General features: G+C 33.8%; 1 protein-coding gene across 6 annotated transcripts in view; it reads right to left on the reverse strand.

Moving 5' to 3' along the window:
- Nucleotides 1-242: 242 nt before the first annotated feature.
- Nucleotides 243-13,131, reverse strand: part of LOC137477082 (sodium channel protein type 2 subunit alpha-like) — a 71,066-nt gene continuing 58,177 nt past the window's right edge. For 5 of the 6 annotated variants that reach the window (XM_068195724.1, XM_068195723.1, XM_068195721.1 and 2 more), the window contains 3 exons: nucleotides 11,209-11,490; nucleotides 8,828-8,881; nucleotides 6,325-7,653 (listed from right to left, as the gene is read on the reverse strand). In XM_068195724.1, the coding sequence (XP_068051825.1) occupies nucleotides 7,504-7,653; nucleotides 8,828-8,881; nucleotides 11,209-11,490 (486 nt within the window). In that variant the 3' untranslated portion in view covers nucleotides 6,325-7,503. Of the gene's footprint in view, nucleotides 3,521-4,367; nucleotides 4,639-5,721; nucleotides 5,827-6,324; nucleotides 7,654-8,827; nucleotides 8,882-11,208; nucleotides 11,491-13,131 lie in introns of those variants that run through there. The other variant, XM_068195725.1, reaches the window with a different exon arrangement.

The following is a 13,131-nucleotide window of genomic DNA, read 5'->3' on the forward strand; positions in this document are numbered from 1 at the left end:
TTGGGGATAGAATTGTGTCCTGTTTTATTCCCAGACAATATGCTGATAACAAATAAATAAAAATAAATGCAGTTTGATCAAAGTTATCAGATTTTTTTATAATTATTTTATATAGAAGTTAAAATGTGAAGAATAAGGTGTTTAGCTACAGGGAAAAAGAAAGCAATTCTTATTCACACCAAAGTCAGTTTTTATCTTGCATTAACCAATAGAAGATCAGAGACAAAGCAAAATAAACATAATTAAAAAAAAGAAATCTTTATTTTTTGGCCCATATGTAATATTGTTTGCGTTGTTTATGATAATAACAATTTCTTGCATGCATTTCACCAACACATTACAAGTCCAAAGCATTTGTAAAAGAAAGATTCTACATTTAATGTTAGCTTGTGTATGAAACACAAAATGTCCTGATGTCCTCGATTATACAAATGTGCCATTTTTTTCTTGGGAAATATTTTATTTGTACAAGCCTAGTGAACTGTGATTCAAAAATAATAAGAGTAGACTATGTAAACAGACACTGCAAGATAGCAAGGATTTAATCAACTATGAGACTATCTTGGAACTTCTGATGCAAATAGTGCTAGAAATTCTCACATTCCCCTAATGCTTTCCTTGCTATGTCCTGTAACTATTTGTAAACAAGCTGGGTTCCAGATTTACACAATTTACTTCACATTGGAATATATGCAAATATATTATTAAAACAAGGTAGTCTACAAATACGCACTTTTTTCCCATAGTGTGATGATGCCAGTTTGGAATTACTTTGGTTAGAAAATAAGCCAAGTGAATGAGGAAAGAAATATAAGAAACAGTGATCTAAACTTGAAGACACTTTTCTTACATACAGAACTGTTGCCAAATGTTATTTCTTTACATTATTTATATATGCTAATCACATTGTCAACAGGTTTAACAGTTTGCAATATGGCCTGTACAGTCTGATTCTACACGACATAGCAGCCACTTCAAATTTAAAATGCAAAACTAAAAAAGCTCATAAATATCTGCAAACTATTGCTTAATGATTTGAAAGAATGAGGTCTGGTTGGACAACTTGATTCACTTCATCACTGACACATGGCTTCCTATAGTGGAGACTGTGGACAGTGAAGGAGCAAGGTACAGCAGCAACAGCATTGACATGCATCAGTGATACTCACCTATCTATGATACAGAATACAACATGTCCTGTTGTCTTGCAAATTAACCATACTGTGGTACGTATCTGATGCAATTCAATGTGGCAAAGCCATTTAATTCTATGCTCAAATATGCACAACAGTATACTGTTAATATTTACATGGAAAAGGGTATTTTTTGGGTTCACTGGATGTTGGAGATAATGAGAGAAGACAATAACCAAAGAATAGCCCAGGAAAAAAAAAGAGCTGTCAAAACCAAAGCAAAATAAAAGAACTCCTAGATATATTTTGGTGAAGCTATTTTTCCAGTGCAGAAATTGCACAATATTTTTTGAACTGTAAATATTTTAACATAAACAAGAACTTATTCATGTTTAGTCATTCCCATAAAAATAAGTCATTGCAGATTCCTGTGAATTAGAGGAGACTCTCCAGGCACATTAATCTGAATCCACATAATCTGGATGCAGCCATACAAGTAGTTAAAATATTTCAAATTTAAGAGCAACCCTGAAACATGGAAGTTCTTAAAATCTTCGGCTTTGTGCAATGTCATATTTTTATTTATGCATGATTGACAAGTGCAGCATGTCTATGCAAATCACTTCTATCTGTACATTATAGAGAATCTGAGAGTAGAATTCCTGGTCCTCATACCTCTTTCCCCAACTGAAAACCTATTACAAAAATAGTCACATGTAATAGTAAACAACCTGTGAATTAAAAAATGATAAATACACTAATACAGTTTTTGTAAAAATATGACAAATGTGGCAGTTGCATTACAAACAGTGAAGAGAATTACTGTTCTACATGTTGTGGAAATAAAGTATCCTTTCGCACTCATTTCATGCTCCATCTTCTCTGTGGAGCCACCTTTTCCCTTATTCTTAGCAGTGTCAGCTGTAGTGAAAACAGTAACCTCTTGTCAAGTTTTTTACCCTGATGAACAGAGTCACAGTCTGATGATGGAGGTTCACTGTTTTGTTATAGGCACTGACCTTAAGTATATATATAATGTATATATATGCACACACGCGCGCGCACACGCACACACACACACATATATATGTGTAAAAACTGTCAGTTTGGCATAAATCTCCTGCAGGAGTCCTGTTGATGATTCATTCTCAAAGACTGTAAACAAGTTGTCCCATTAACAAAATTCTTAGATCATTATTTTTTATTTTCCCTGATGTCTTTACCTTTGTAGTTCTTTTCTGCTTTATCTTTTTCATATTTTTCTTTCTCTGGCTTTGTTACACTGTCATAAGAGGGTGGGGAAGTTGTAGAAGAACTCTCATCTGTTTTTTCTGGAGTGGAGTTTCCTTTTAGTTTGTCAATTATTATCTCTTTTATAATGTGTCCATCTCCTTCTTTGTTTTTATTTCTGTTATATATACTAGACACCTGTTTAACTTTTAGCCTTAAGAGGTGCCGTCTGTAAGCACGCTGAATGATGACAGCAGACACTTCCTCCTGCTTTCGTTTCAGTGTGGTTGTAATTGGTTCATAGGAGACTTTGGAAGGATTGGCTGCCATAAACCGATCTTCCATCTGTATTCTGAGGGCGTCCATCTCCCCACTTTCCCCCAAAACACGCTTTGTGAAAGCAAACAAGATGTCAAGGCAGTGAATTCTGTCACCGCTCACCATGGGCAGATCCATTGCAATAAGCTGGACTTTGTTTGGTTTTGCTATGAGAAGAGGTGGATCTAATGAAGCTGCAAAATCTGATAGTTTACTATATTCTATGAATTGTGTTGCATCGGGATCAAACTTCTCCCAGACTTCATAGAACATCTCAAAGTCATCCTCGCTCAAGGGCTCAGCACTTTCTTCAGTAGCAACACTGAAGTTCTCCAAAATCACAGCAATGTACATGTTCACCACTACCAGGAAGGATATGATAATGTAGCTGACAAAGAAGAAAATCCCAACAGAAGGGTTGCCACAGTCACCTTTCACAGAGCTCCCTGGATGATCTTTATGGGGGTCACAGTCTGGCTCCCCACTGTTGAGAATTGGGGCGAGCAAACCATCCCAGCCAGCGGACGTGGTGATCTGAAACAGGCAGATCATGCTGTTGCCAAACGTTTCAAAGTTGAACATGTCATCAATCCCAACTTCCCTCTTGACATAGGCAAAGTTGGACATGCCAAATATCGCATAGATGAACATGACCAGGAAGAGCAGCAGCCCAATGTTGAACAAAGCAGGAAGAGACATCATCAAAGCAAACAGCAGAGTGCGGATTCCCTTAGCGCCTTTAATGAGGCGCAGGATTCGACCGATTCTGGCAAGCCGGATGACTCTGAATAGTGTGGGAGATACAAAGTACTTCTCAATCATCTCAGCCAAAAACATACCTAGGAAAAAAAGTGAATAATTAAAATAAAAATTTAAATTAATTAATTATCTATAGTAAGACTGAGTTATTGCTGTCTCCAATATAATCAGTGTAGTGATTCTATGCTATAACAAAAAATTATACAAGTTATTATATTTTATTGAAAGCTGTTAATAAGGTGAAAGCATCTTTCCTTATGTTGAAATGCTATCCTAGAGAAGGTAAATAAGTAAAATGAAGACTGATGGTAGCAAGTAGGTACTCCCTGTCTAAGCTTTCAGTAGTTCTTAAAATGGTTGGGAAAGGGGTGTTTATGTCTTAGATGCAGCTAATTCTTGAAGCTGAGCCTTTAAGCCCTTTCTTTATGAAGGATGATATTGGCTTAATTTCTGCAAGTCAGAGATTTCTTGAACAGATCTATGTTTTATCAGCACAATCTTTCTCACAATGAGTGAGATGTGTCACTCATTTGCACTTTGGACAGTCACTAGATTTTAACGGACAAATCTTAGCAAAAATAAAATAATCACACCCATGTCACATAATTTTCAGTTTTAGTACTGAAAGTAAATCTGTGATTAGTTTGCATATACCACTAAACATTCCTCTTTATATTTGTACACATTAACCTAATATGCCAAACAGTTCCATTATGTCTTTTGATGTGGAAAATGACAGTGAATCTAATGGGAGAGATAAAAATCTTACGTGCAACATTACATATATTGTATGCTAGATAATATGAAGATCTGAATCAACATGTAAGTCATAGGAAAAAGGAAATTCTACTATCAGTATCAACATACTTGAAACAAATGTTTCCTATTTATTCCACTAGTTCTTTCTTAAAAGGGAGCTGCTCTTACCTACTATGGAGAGAATCACAACCACAAAATCAAAAATATTCCAGCCTATAGTGAAGTAGTAATGGCGAAGTGAAATCAATTTCAGGACAAATTCTCCAGTGAAAAGGACAATGAACACCAGGTTAATCCGGGATAAAATTGTTTCCATTTCTTTACTCTGATCATCTGTTTCTACCATCATTGTGACCATGTTAAGGCAGATGAGTATCATGATGCTGATGTCAAATACTTGTTTGGTTACAAAATCAAAGATCATGCCTTGGAATTTGTTCTGCAAACACAAAGATGGAATTCAGTTTATACAGTGAAAATAATTTTCTTTTAAAATGCCAATTGAGAAAACAACTCTCTTCAAGATTTAGGAGTGCAGAGCAAGACTCATTCACAATAGAGGCAATAAGCCCAACATATGCTGGTTTATATCTCATCTTGCTAGAGTGAATCAAGAAGTTCCCCACTGTTGGCTGAAGAGACAAGGGAAATGCTGCAATAAGAAGAGTAATAACAATGATAGTTAATATTATTGGGATAATAGGTGGTGTAAATTGATAGCCAGCAAGAGTATTAGCCAAACAAAAGCTAATTTTCTTATCTTTATTCTCAGATGGTTTTAGAATGCTAACCCTCTTTCTTCCTTAAACTAATTGTGTTTGGTGAGATCATTGGGCTGCTGAAGACACGTCTCAAACAGACCAAGACTGTAATATCCTAGTTTTTCTTTAGTACTTAGCTCAATGTTTTTTGCCATATGTCTCTCCTTAGAAAGTCTTTTTTTAACCACTTGGTGCATAAGGTGCAGCAAGTATTTTATTTTTTTAAACAGTGTAGGAGTTCAGTAAATAACAAGAGTAGTGTCTTATCTTAGAGACAAATTTATCCTAGCCTATGCTTTACTCCCTAGGACATTCTTTTATTCTGTAAGATTTTCTGCATCTGTCTTTCCCAATAGGTTACCAGTGCCCCTTTCTGTCTTCAGCAGCAAGGGCCAGTGCATCCCCATTTCCTACAAATTCTCTGTCAGGAGAAAAAACAGAAAATGAAGTTTATCCCAGGTAAAAAGAACCAATAAATGATCCAAACAATTGTGATTTTCCAGGACTTAGGGAATTTTGGCATTTATCATTATTAAATTTAACATTATTAAATAATTTTGTTCATACTTCAGTGTGTATGTTATTAAACAAAATATTAATTATCTAATCTGATGGATTCAAAAAGGGACAATTTCTACTGTTACAAGAAAATAAATGGAAAAAATATTTTATTTCCAGACCTATAACCTTATCTTGTGGACAAGACTATATTCCCAAATGAGTATTTAATATTAAGGGTGTAAAAATCAAATTGCTCATACCACTGGCCTCGGTATTGGTTTCTGTGGCTTTTTGGATCCCAATTTTTTCATTGCATTATAATATTTCTTCTGTTCTTCTGTCATAAATATATCTTGACCTCCAAAGTAAAGAAACAATATCAAAATTAATTAGTATCATGTCCACACATAAAACATTTATCTACAGTATGTCTCCCTGTAATATAATATTAAAATTATATATAATTTATACAAAAAAGGAAGGGTTTTTTCAGGTGTTTACGGGGTGGATGCTCATACACATTCCTAACGCACAGAAGAACCCATTACTGATGCCTTGTCAGCTTGGCAGTTGAGTTTTTCCAATGTCTTCATGCTCACTTTTGCTGAAATGGCTAAAAGAATTCTTGCTATACTGATGCTGTTCAATAACTTGCTGATTAGGATATGTTTAGTGAATAGGAGTGTGACTAGGGCCTTACATGGCCTATCTTCTGTATAGATTTTTAGGATTACAGCTAGACAGGTCTAAAAGGGGCATAACTTTGACTCAGAAGTTGTGTTAGGAGAGTGTATTAGTATCTAATCCATGGGTTTTAATAGCAAACACCCCCCCCCCACCTTTGATGTAAAATTAAGAAAAGTAATTTATGTCATGCCATAGCAAATTAAAACACCACTGGAAGGAACCAACCTTGACAAACTCAAATCAGCCTTTGCAGATGCAAATGCTGCCAGTCAGATGTGCAACTGACTAACTGACTTCCAGTATAGGTAAATTGTGCTTATTGATGAATCTGCACTGAGTCAGATGGAAGTACAATGTCAATGTCACCGTCTGCTAAATTGGCTACCACAGCCTGAAACATCACAAAATTGATAGTAACCCCCGACATGTTTAGGAAGCTAAAGAATATTTGCACAAGGAAAGATTTGTGTAGTTCACAGTTTTCTTTTACCAGAGATTCTGTCTGGTATTGCTGGTTTTTAACTGGTGATTGAAAAAATACCAAATCATATGAAACTGCTTTTTCACAGCACACAGAAATTTAGAATGACCCTGGCCATTTGAAAACTAAAAACTGTGAGGCTTCAAAATATTTTAAATGTGCTTATTAGTATTTTTATATTTTAAAGTTCTTTAAAACTGAACTGTATGCACTACCAATACAATTATTTTAAACATAATTGTATGTCAAAAGTATACAGAAAGAAACCACCATTCCCTGTATATCTTTGCTTTACTACTGATAAGAAATTATAGATTGTATTTGTGTCTAATGAATTAATCTCATTCTCATAGAAGTGTTAGAAAAAAAAGCCCTTATGTATATATTTTTACTTACATCTACAAGCCTATTCATACAAGGTCTATTTGACTTAACTTATTGTTTAATCAGTTTGCAGATCCGTTATTCATTATATCAACACAATGCCATATTGTGTCTTCATTAAGCGTCAAGAGTTTGTAAGAATAATTATAATGAATGTACCTCAATTTATCTTAATTCTTTATAGTAAAATGAAAAAGAAACTATTTCATGTCAGATAATATTGCATCTAATCACACCAATAATTCACGTTCACTTTTCATGTCTTCATTGTAACTGTTTACTCAATTTGCAAATTATGAACCAACTTTTTATTTGTCAAAGGGCAAAGAATGCAAAGTTCAGAACCACATGCACAGATTTTAGCACAGATTATTTTTTAAAAAGAAACACTTTATTTAAGATCTTGAAATACCTTTTGACTTTTATTTGCCTTACAGAAATAACTTTTAAATTCATTATAGGTAGTAATTCATACCAATATGGAAATAATTTAAATACTTATCTTCTTTTTTTGTTGGTTGAAGTTGTCTATAATAACACCAATGAAAAGGTTCAAGGTAAAAAATGATCCAAATATGATAAAGATGACAAAATAGAGATACATATACAAGTTGTCCTCATACTTAGGTTGATCTTTTACCTACAAAATATAAAACAAATTATGAAATTATTACTCATGAGAATACTAGATGTAAAAAATAATACGTATAATTTAGAATTAAGTCTATGCCATCTCAGATAGAAAGGCTATGAACAGCACTAATGTATTAAAAAGATCCAACTTGCCCATTCCAATCAATATTTGGAGAACTGGAAGCTGACAGAATTATTGCTTATATGAAATTTTTAAGTAAATGTGCCCACAGATATGTTTGTGTATGTACATATATACAACGGTCCTCATATAGAAGAAAGAAGCAATATGGAATGCAGAGCAGTCATTAATACTTAAAATTTTATAAGCAGAAATCTAAATATTTTATATTGTGTACAGTATATTATCATGCAACAGAATCGCTAAATTTTACTATTGCCTAAATTTCCCTGGAACTCTTTTGGTCCTGCATGAACGTTCTTACATCCAGCTAGGAACAGCTGCTTTCAATAAATATCTAGTGAATATATGTTTTGTGAAATCCATTGAATTAAGGAAGTTTCGAAGGAAGATTTTGTTATTGTCTCAGTTTTTCTGGATGCCACATCCCAGCATTTGCACCTCTACAGCACAACAAGCTTGAGTGTAGAAAGATACTATGCTAAAGATATGCTAAAGATAATGAAACAGGATATTTTACTCTGGGAGACAATATCATTAACATGACTTATTGTGTAAATTAAACAGAGCATTGGTTTTGTAGCCAAAATAAAATTCTAATCCCCAGAAAGCTTAAGAGGTGATCTTCAGCCTTAAAATCTAACTGCACTAAAATATCTAGGTAACATAGGTACTCAACCTAAGGACACAACGAAATGCACAGTTACAAATTATAAAACCCGATTAATGTATTCCATATTGAATAACTGCATCATATAATCTTAAATTGATTCATAGTTATGATTACCAAAATAATTTGTCAAAAACCTCTTCTTGTTCTATTACATTAACTTTATCCTTCCAAAAAAAGAACCGTCCACTTAAGTCAATTTAGGTTTTTTGACTAAACAGAAGGAAGTGGGATTCTTTCCAGTAAAAATTCTGAGATTCAAAAAAAAATATGTATTGATGCTGATTATAATTCTTTGTTGTGTGTGTAGCTGTTATACTCTTTATCAGAAAATAATCAACAGGTGACCTTTGAAAGATTTACACTTACATCTCGTGAATCAACAGCAGCATACATAATATCCATCCATCCTTTGAAAGTAGCCTAATAATAAAACAAAGTTGTTTATCTTCTCCATGAAAATATCATAATACATGCAATAACTAGATTATTTCTTTATCTGGACCTCCACTTTTAATAAAATCACTTCTAAATTTTTGAACCACACTTGATAACACAGGCATCATAAATATTTTTTGTAGCAATACTAGTTTTTTAACTATTTTCTTTTTAGTTACTCAAATAATATTAAAAACCAGCTCTGAAGTTCTCAACAAGTTGACAGTATGTTTGGAGCTGTAGATGTTTACTTTGCTGATGAAGAAAGAAAGATTTAGACAGCCATTAATGCTGGAGATATGTAGGTACGATCTACTAGAATCACTCATGGCCACAGCCATTTTGTTAAGTTTACAACATGAATTGATGGAATCAGTACTATAACTTCTGGACAGAAATCAACATGCATCTGAATGGGTTTTTTTCTGTGTCTAAACCGACCTGGTATTTTTAGAAATGTTTTAATCCCACATAGCTAAAAGGAATAGACTGTTCAAAGTAAAAATATATGTTGTTTCCTGAGAGATTTGTTTTACAGAAGACCAAAAAGTGAACTATGAAAGAGATGTAATTGACATCCTTAAAATTTTGGCTGAGCTCCTATAGGGACTTTTTTCAAGTAAAGAGTAAAAAGATCTGCCATCATTACTCTAAGAAGTTTATTTTAATGGATGCAGGATGTCCATTTTCTAACGAACACCAAAGTTGGTGTGACATGCTAGTTGAAAGTGCGAGTGTGCAACCATTAGCCAGGGTTTCCAAGCTTATACATAATAAAGAAAAAAGAGCTAAAAAAGCCTGTGAAATGAACAAAGAGCTTCACTCTTGAGGAGGTTCAGGAGAGGAACCATCCCAAGGAGTTTATTTCCATCTGTGCTTGCCAGAGGTGGCTTTGGTACTTTGGTACAGCTGCCTGTTTCCACAGCAGAAAACTTGTACTCTGGAAGCGTTCGTATCCTCCTGAATCTTGCAGTGCAATACCAGTTACTAAGAAGGTGTGCTTCCAGCCAGGCTTCACACATCTTTCTGGCTCAGTTGGCAATTGCCAGCCATTCGGTGCACTTTTGCATAGCAATATTAGGAAAGATTCAGAGCTAGATAAGATCAATAAATACAGAAGAGTGAAGGGAAAATGTTAATGGAGGCAATCAAATGAAGATGTGACACAAAACATGCTCAAAGATCCCTTAATCTCTGTGGGAAAAGTAAAGGTCAGAAGGAGTATTAATGAAAATTAAGAAAAATCAGAATGAAAAAAAAATTTAAAAAAAAAAAGAGAAAGAGAAGAAGAACGAAAGGTTCACAGTAGTGAAGCAGTTATTGAAGACCTAGACTGTCTGGATGTGTGACACAGATGACATTTATACACAGCTTCAAGAGAAGCAGTTTTCCTTACACATCTTCAGAGGCAATGGTAACAATGAGATATGAAGCCAGAGAATCAGTCATCATTCAGTATTACTACTCTGCACATAAGAGTCACATTGCCTTTACAGGCAAAACATTTTAATTAGGTAGTTAATTTTGGAATTAAGGTCAGCTAGAGATACTGACCTGCTCTGAGATAGAAGGACCAAGCATAAAATTCTTAGATAACTTTGAATATCAGAGCTGTAAAAATATTTTCATTCAGTGAAGCTATATGTTGAGTTATAGACAAGTGATTCTACAGAGTTCAATCACCTAAATGTAATTACATGCTTTCTTGCTTGTGTTTTGAATCAGATCCTGGCTTTAGAAGCTCCGTTCTAAGCAAGGAACCTGTAAAGAGCTAAGGTCTTTATTTCTTTGACACAAATAAAATATGCTCAGTACCTAGAATAAAGGCAGTTCAGAACACAGTGCATAAGATAAGCAATTGAAGGAGAAATGCAATTTACATATTTTGTATAAGTAGTAGTAATTAATGGAATGAATATGCTATGCAATACCATCCAGTACTTCACAAGGATAATACTTATTTAAATTTATAGGTAACATAATACTTATTTAGTATACTATAATGACTCTTTAATAAGCATTAAGGAATATGATAGTTCTATACTGTGTGCCACTAAAGAGATTATTTTATTTTCTACACTTACTATTTTCACATTATTACTGTCATCATCCTGAGACTGTATTCTCTAGTCTTGGAAAGGAAAATTACTCTACTATAATAAAAAAAAATTACAAGAAACAATGTAATAGAGTTGTGTGACCTGTACATTATTGCTATGAAGAAATTATTCCTCTACTTAACAGTTTTAACTTGCCTATTTTTCTTAGATACCTTTAAAAAGAGCAAAAAGAAAATATATACATTTACTTACTACTTGAAGCAGAGCAAGATATCCGGCTCCTACATTATCGAAGTTTACTTTCACATTCTTCCATCGGGCACTTTGATTGCTTTTTATGAGTTCCACACACTGAGTATAATTGTTCACATCACTGATATCAAACATCTCACCAGTTGTGGTGTTGACACAGTGATAGAATTTTCCAGCAAAAAGATTTACTCCCATGATGCTGAAGATTAACCAGAATATAAGACATACCAGCAATACATTCATGATAGATGGGATTGCTCCTACAAGGGCATTTACAACCACCTAGTGTACAAATTAGAAAAAATAGCCACTTAGCTTATGGAAAGAAAAATACTTGAAAATACTTTAAAAATGTCAAAACAGTATTATTATGGGATGGACAGTTAAAATATTACAATAAAATTTTGGGGGGAAATTTTAATGAAGGTTTAATAAAATGCTAATGAGATTGCAAAAAGTAAGAAATAAAATGATATGGAAACAAAGACATTGCAAAAGTCTGAAAAAAAAAAAAGCAAAAGAAAACCTGTTAGTAGCAAGATGAATTCTTAGAATTTGTGTGCTCTAGAGAAAAAGAGAGAAATAAATGTTAAATTCCAGCAATATAAATTAAAAACTATAAATCAAAAATGAACCAGAAAAAGCTCAAAGAAAGATGACATGGAAGACTGAATAACAATGTCTGCATGTAAAACTTTCATTACTAATGATTTTATTATTAGAAAAGTTATGTATATATTGGCATCAGTGTATTTTAGTATCTACACAGAATGCAACAAAATTAATTTAAGCTTAATTTAATCTTTATTAACAGCATTTGCTCTAAGTCTTGTGTTTAAATTGCCTGGGTCACTATAGTTGCTCTTACACGTATCCTTTTTCTTTTTAATTGGTTGCATTTATTTCCCTTGAGCTACTGAGCATGGGCGAATGGCAATAAAAGACCGGATTAGAAGTTTGGACAAAAGTTTTCTCTTAGTTATTGTAATTCAACTAAAAGAAAATTGCAGATATTCAAACAACAATTTTCTAGCAAATCACCAGAGACTGCAGTAGTCTTTTGTGTGTGGTTTTGAAAAAGGTAGTATTTTTCATTTCACTAAGTTGACCAAAAGTAGGCTAGCGTCAAGAGAAGTTTTGCTTATTTATTAGATACTTAATGTCTTGTTGGTATTGCCAGTCATGTAAAACATAGTGGTGATGGTGATGTGCACAGGGCACACTTCCCTACTCTGGCAGGTGTGGCCACCTCTAGGATATCAGCAGCCTTGCCCAGACAGGAACCACATTATTTATTTAGCAAATGAAGACCTATGACTGAACTATAAATATGTATTGCAGCATTGGGGTATTTTGAGGTGAAAGATTAAAAGGAGATTTCTCAATAACATTTTCTTTTTAATTTTTTATGTATCAATTTTTTCAGTAAGTAGCATGATCTGCTACCATTTATAATAGGGTTTTTCCAGGAGGGTTTTTTTGGTTGGTTGTTTTGTTTTTGTCAGATTGGCAGAATACGAAAACTACAATCTCCTTAACAGGAGGGTTTTACCTCTCTTTACATTCATATGAAGAAAAAAGTCTCTAGCTGAGGAAATGATTTCCCATCTCTCCCCTTCTGTACTTCCAAACCTATCCTTATTCCAGGTGTCTTTTCAAAAAAACTTTCCTTAATACTACAGCATTTACTGTGGGATTTTTTTTCCCCAGGCAGGTAGACAGGGAGACACAGTGAAGCTTTCATTTCTGGTGTGTTTTATTGGTTGGTTTTGTTTTCTGGCTAATTGTGTTCCATCCTGAACCACTAACAAACTAACACAGAATTGAAATTAGCTACAGAAACTGAGTAAAAAAAATTCCCAGATAAACTGCAGGAAAAAACCTCCAGCCCTCTTCTGTAAAATTTGTCAGGTCCTTTTATTT

This window comes from Anomalospiza imberbis, chromosome 7 (genome assembly GCF_031753505.1).
Source record: "Anomalospiza imberbis isolate Cuckoo-Finch-1a 21T00152 chromosome 7, ASM3175350v1, whole genome shotgun sequence".
Taxonomy (NCBI): domain Eukaryota; kingdom Metazoa; phylum Chordata; class Aves; order Passeriformes; family Viduidae; genus Anomalospiza; species Anomalospiza imberbis.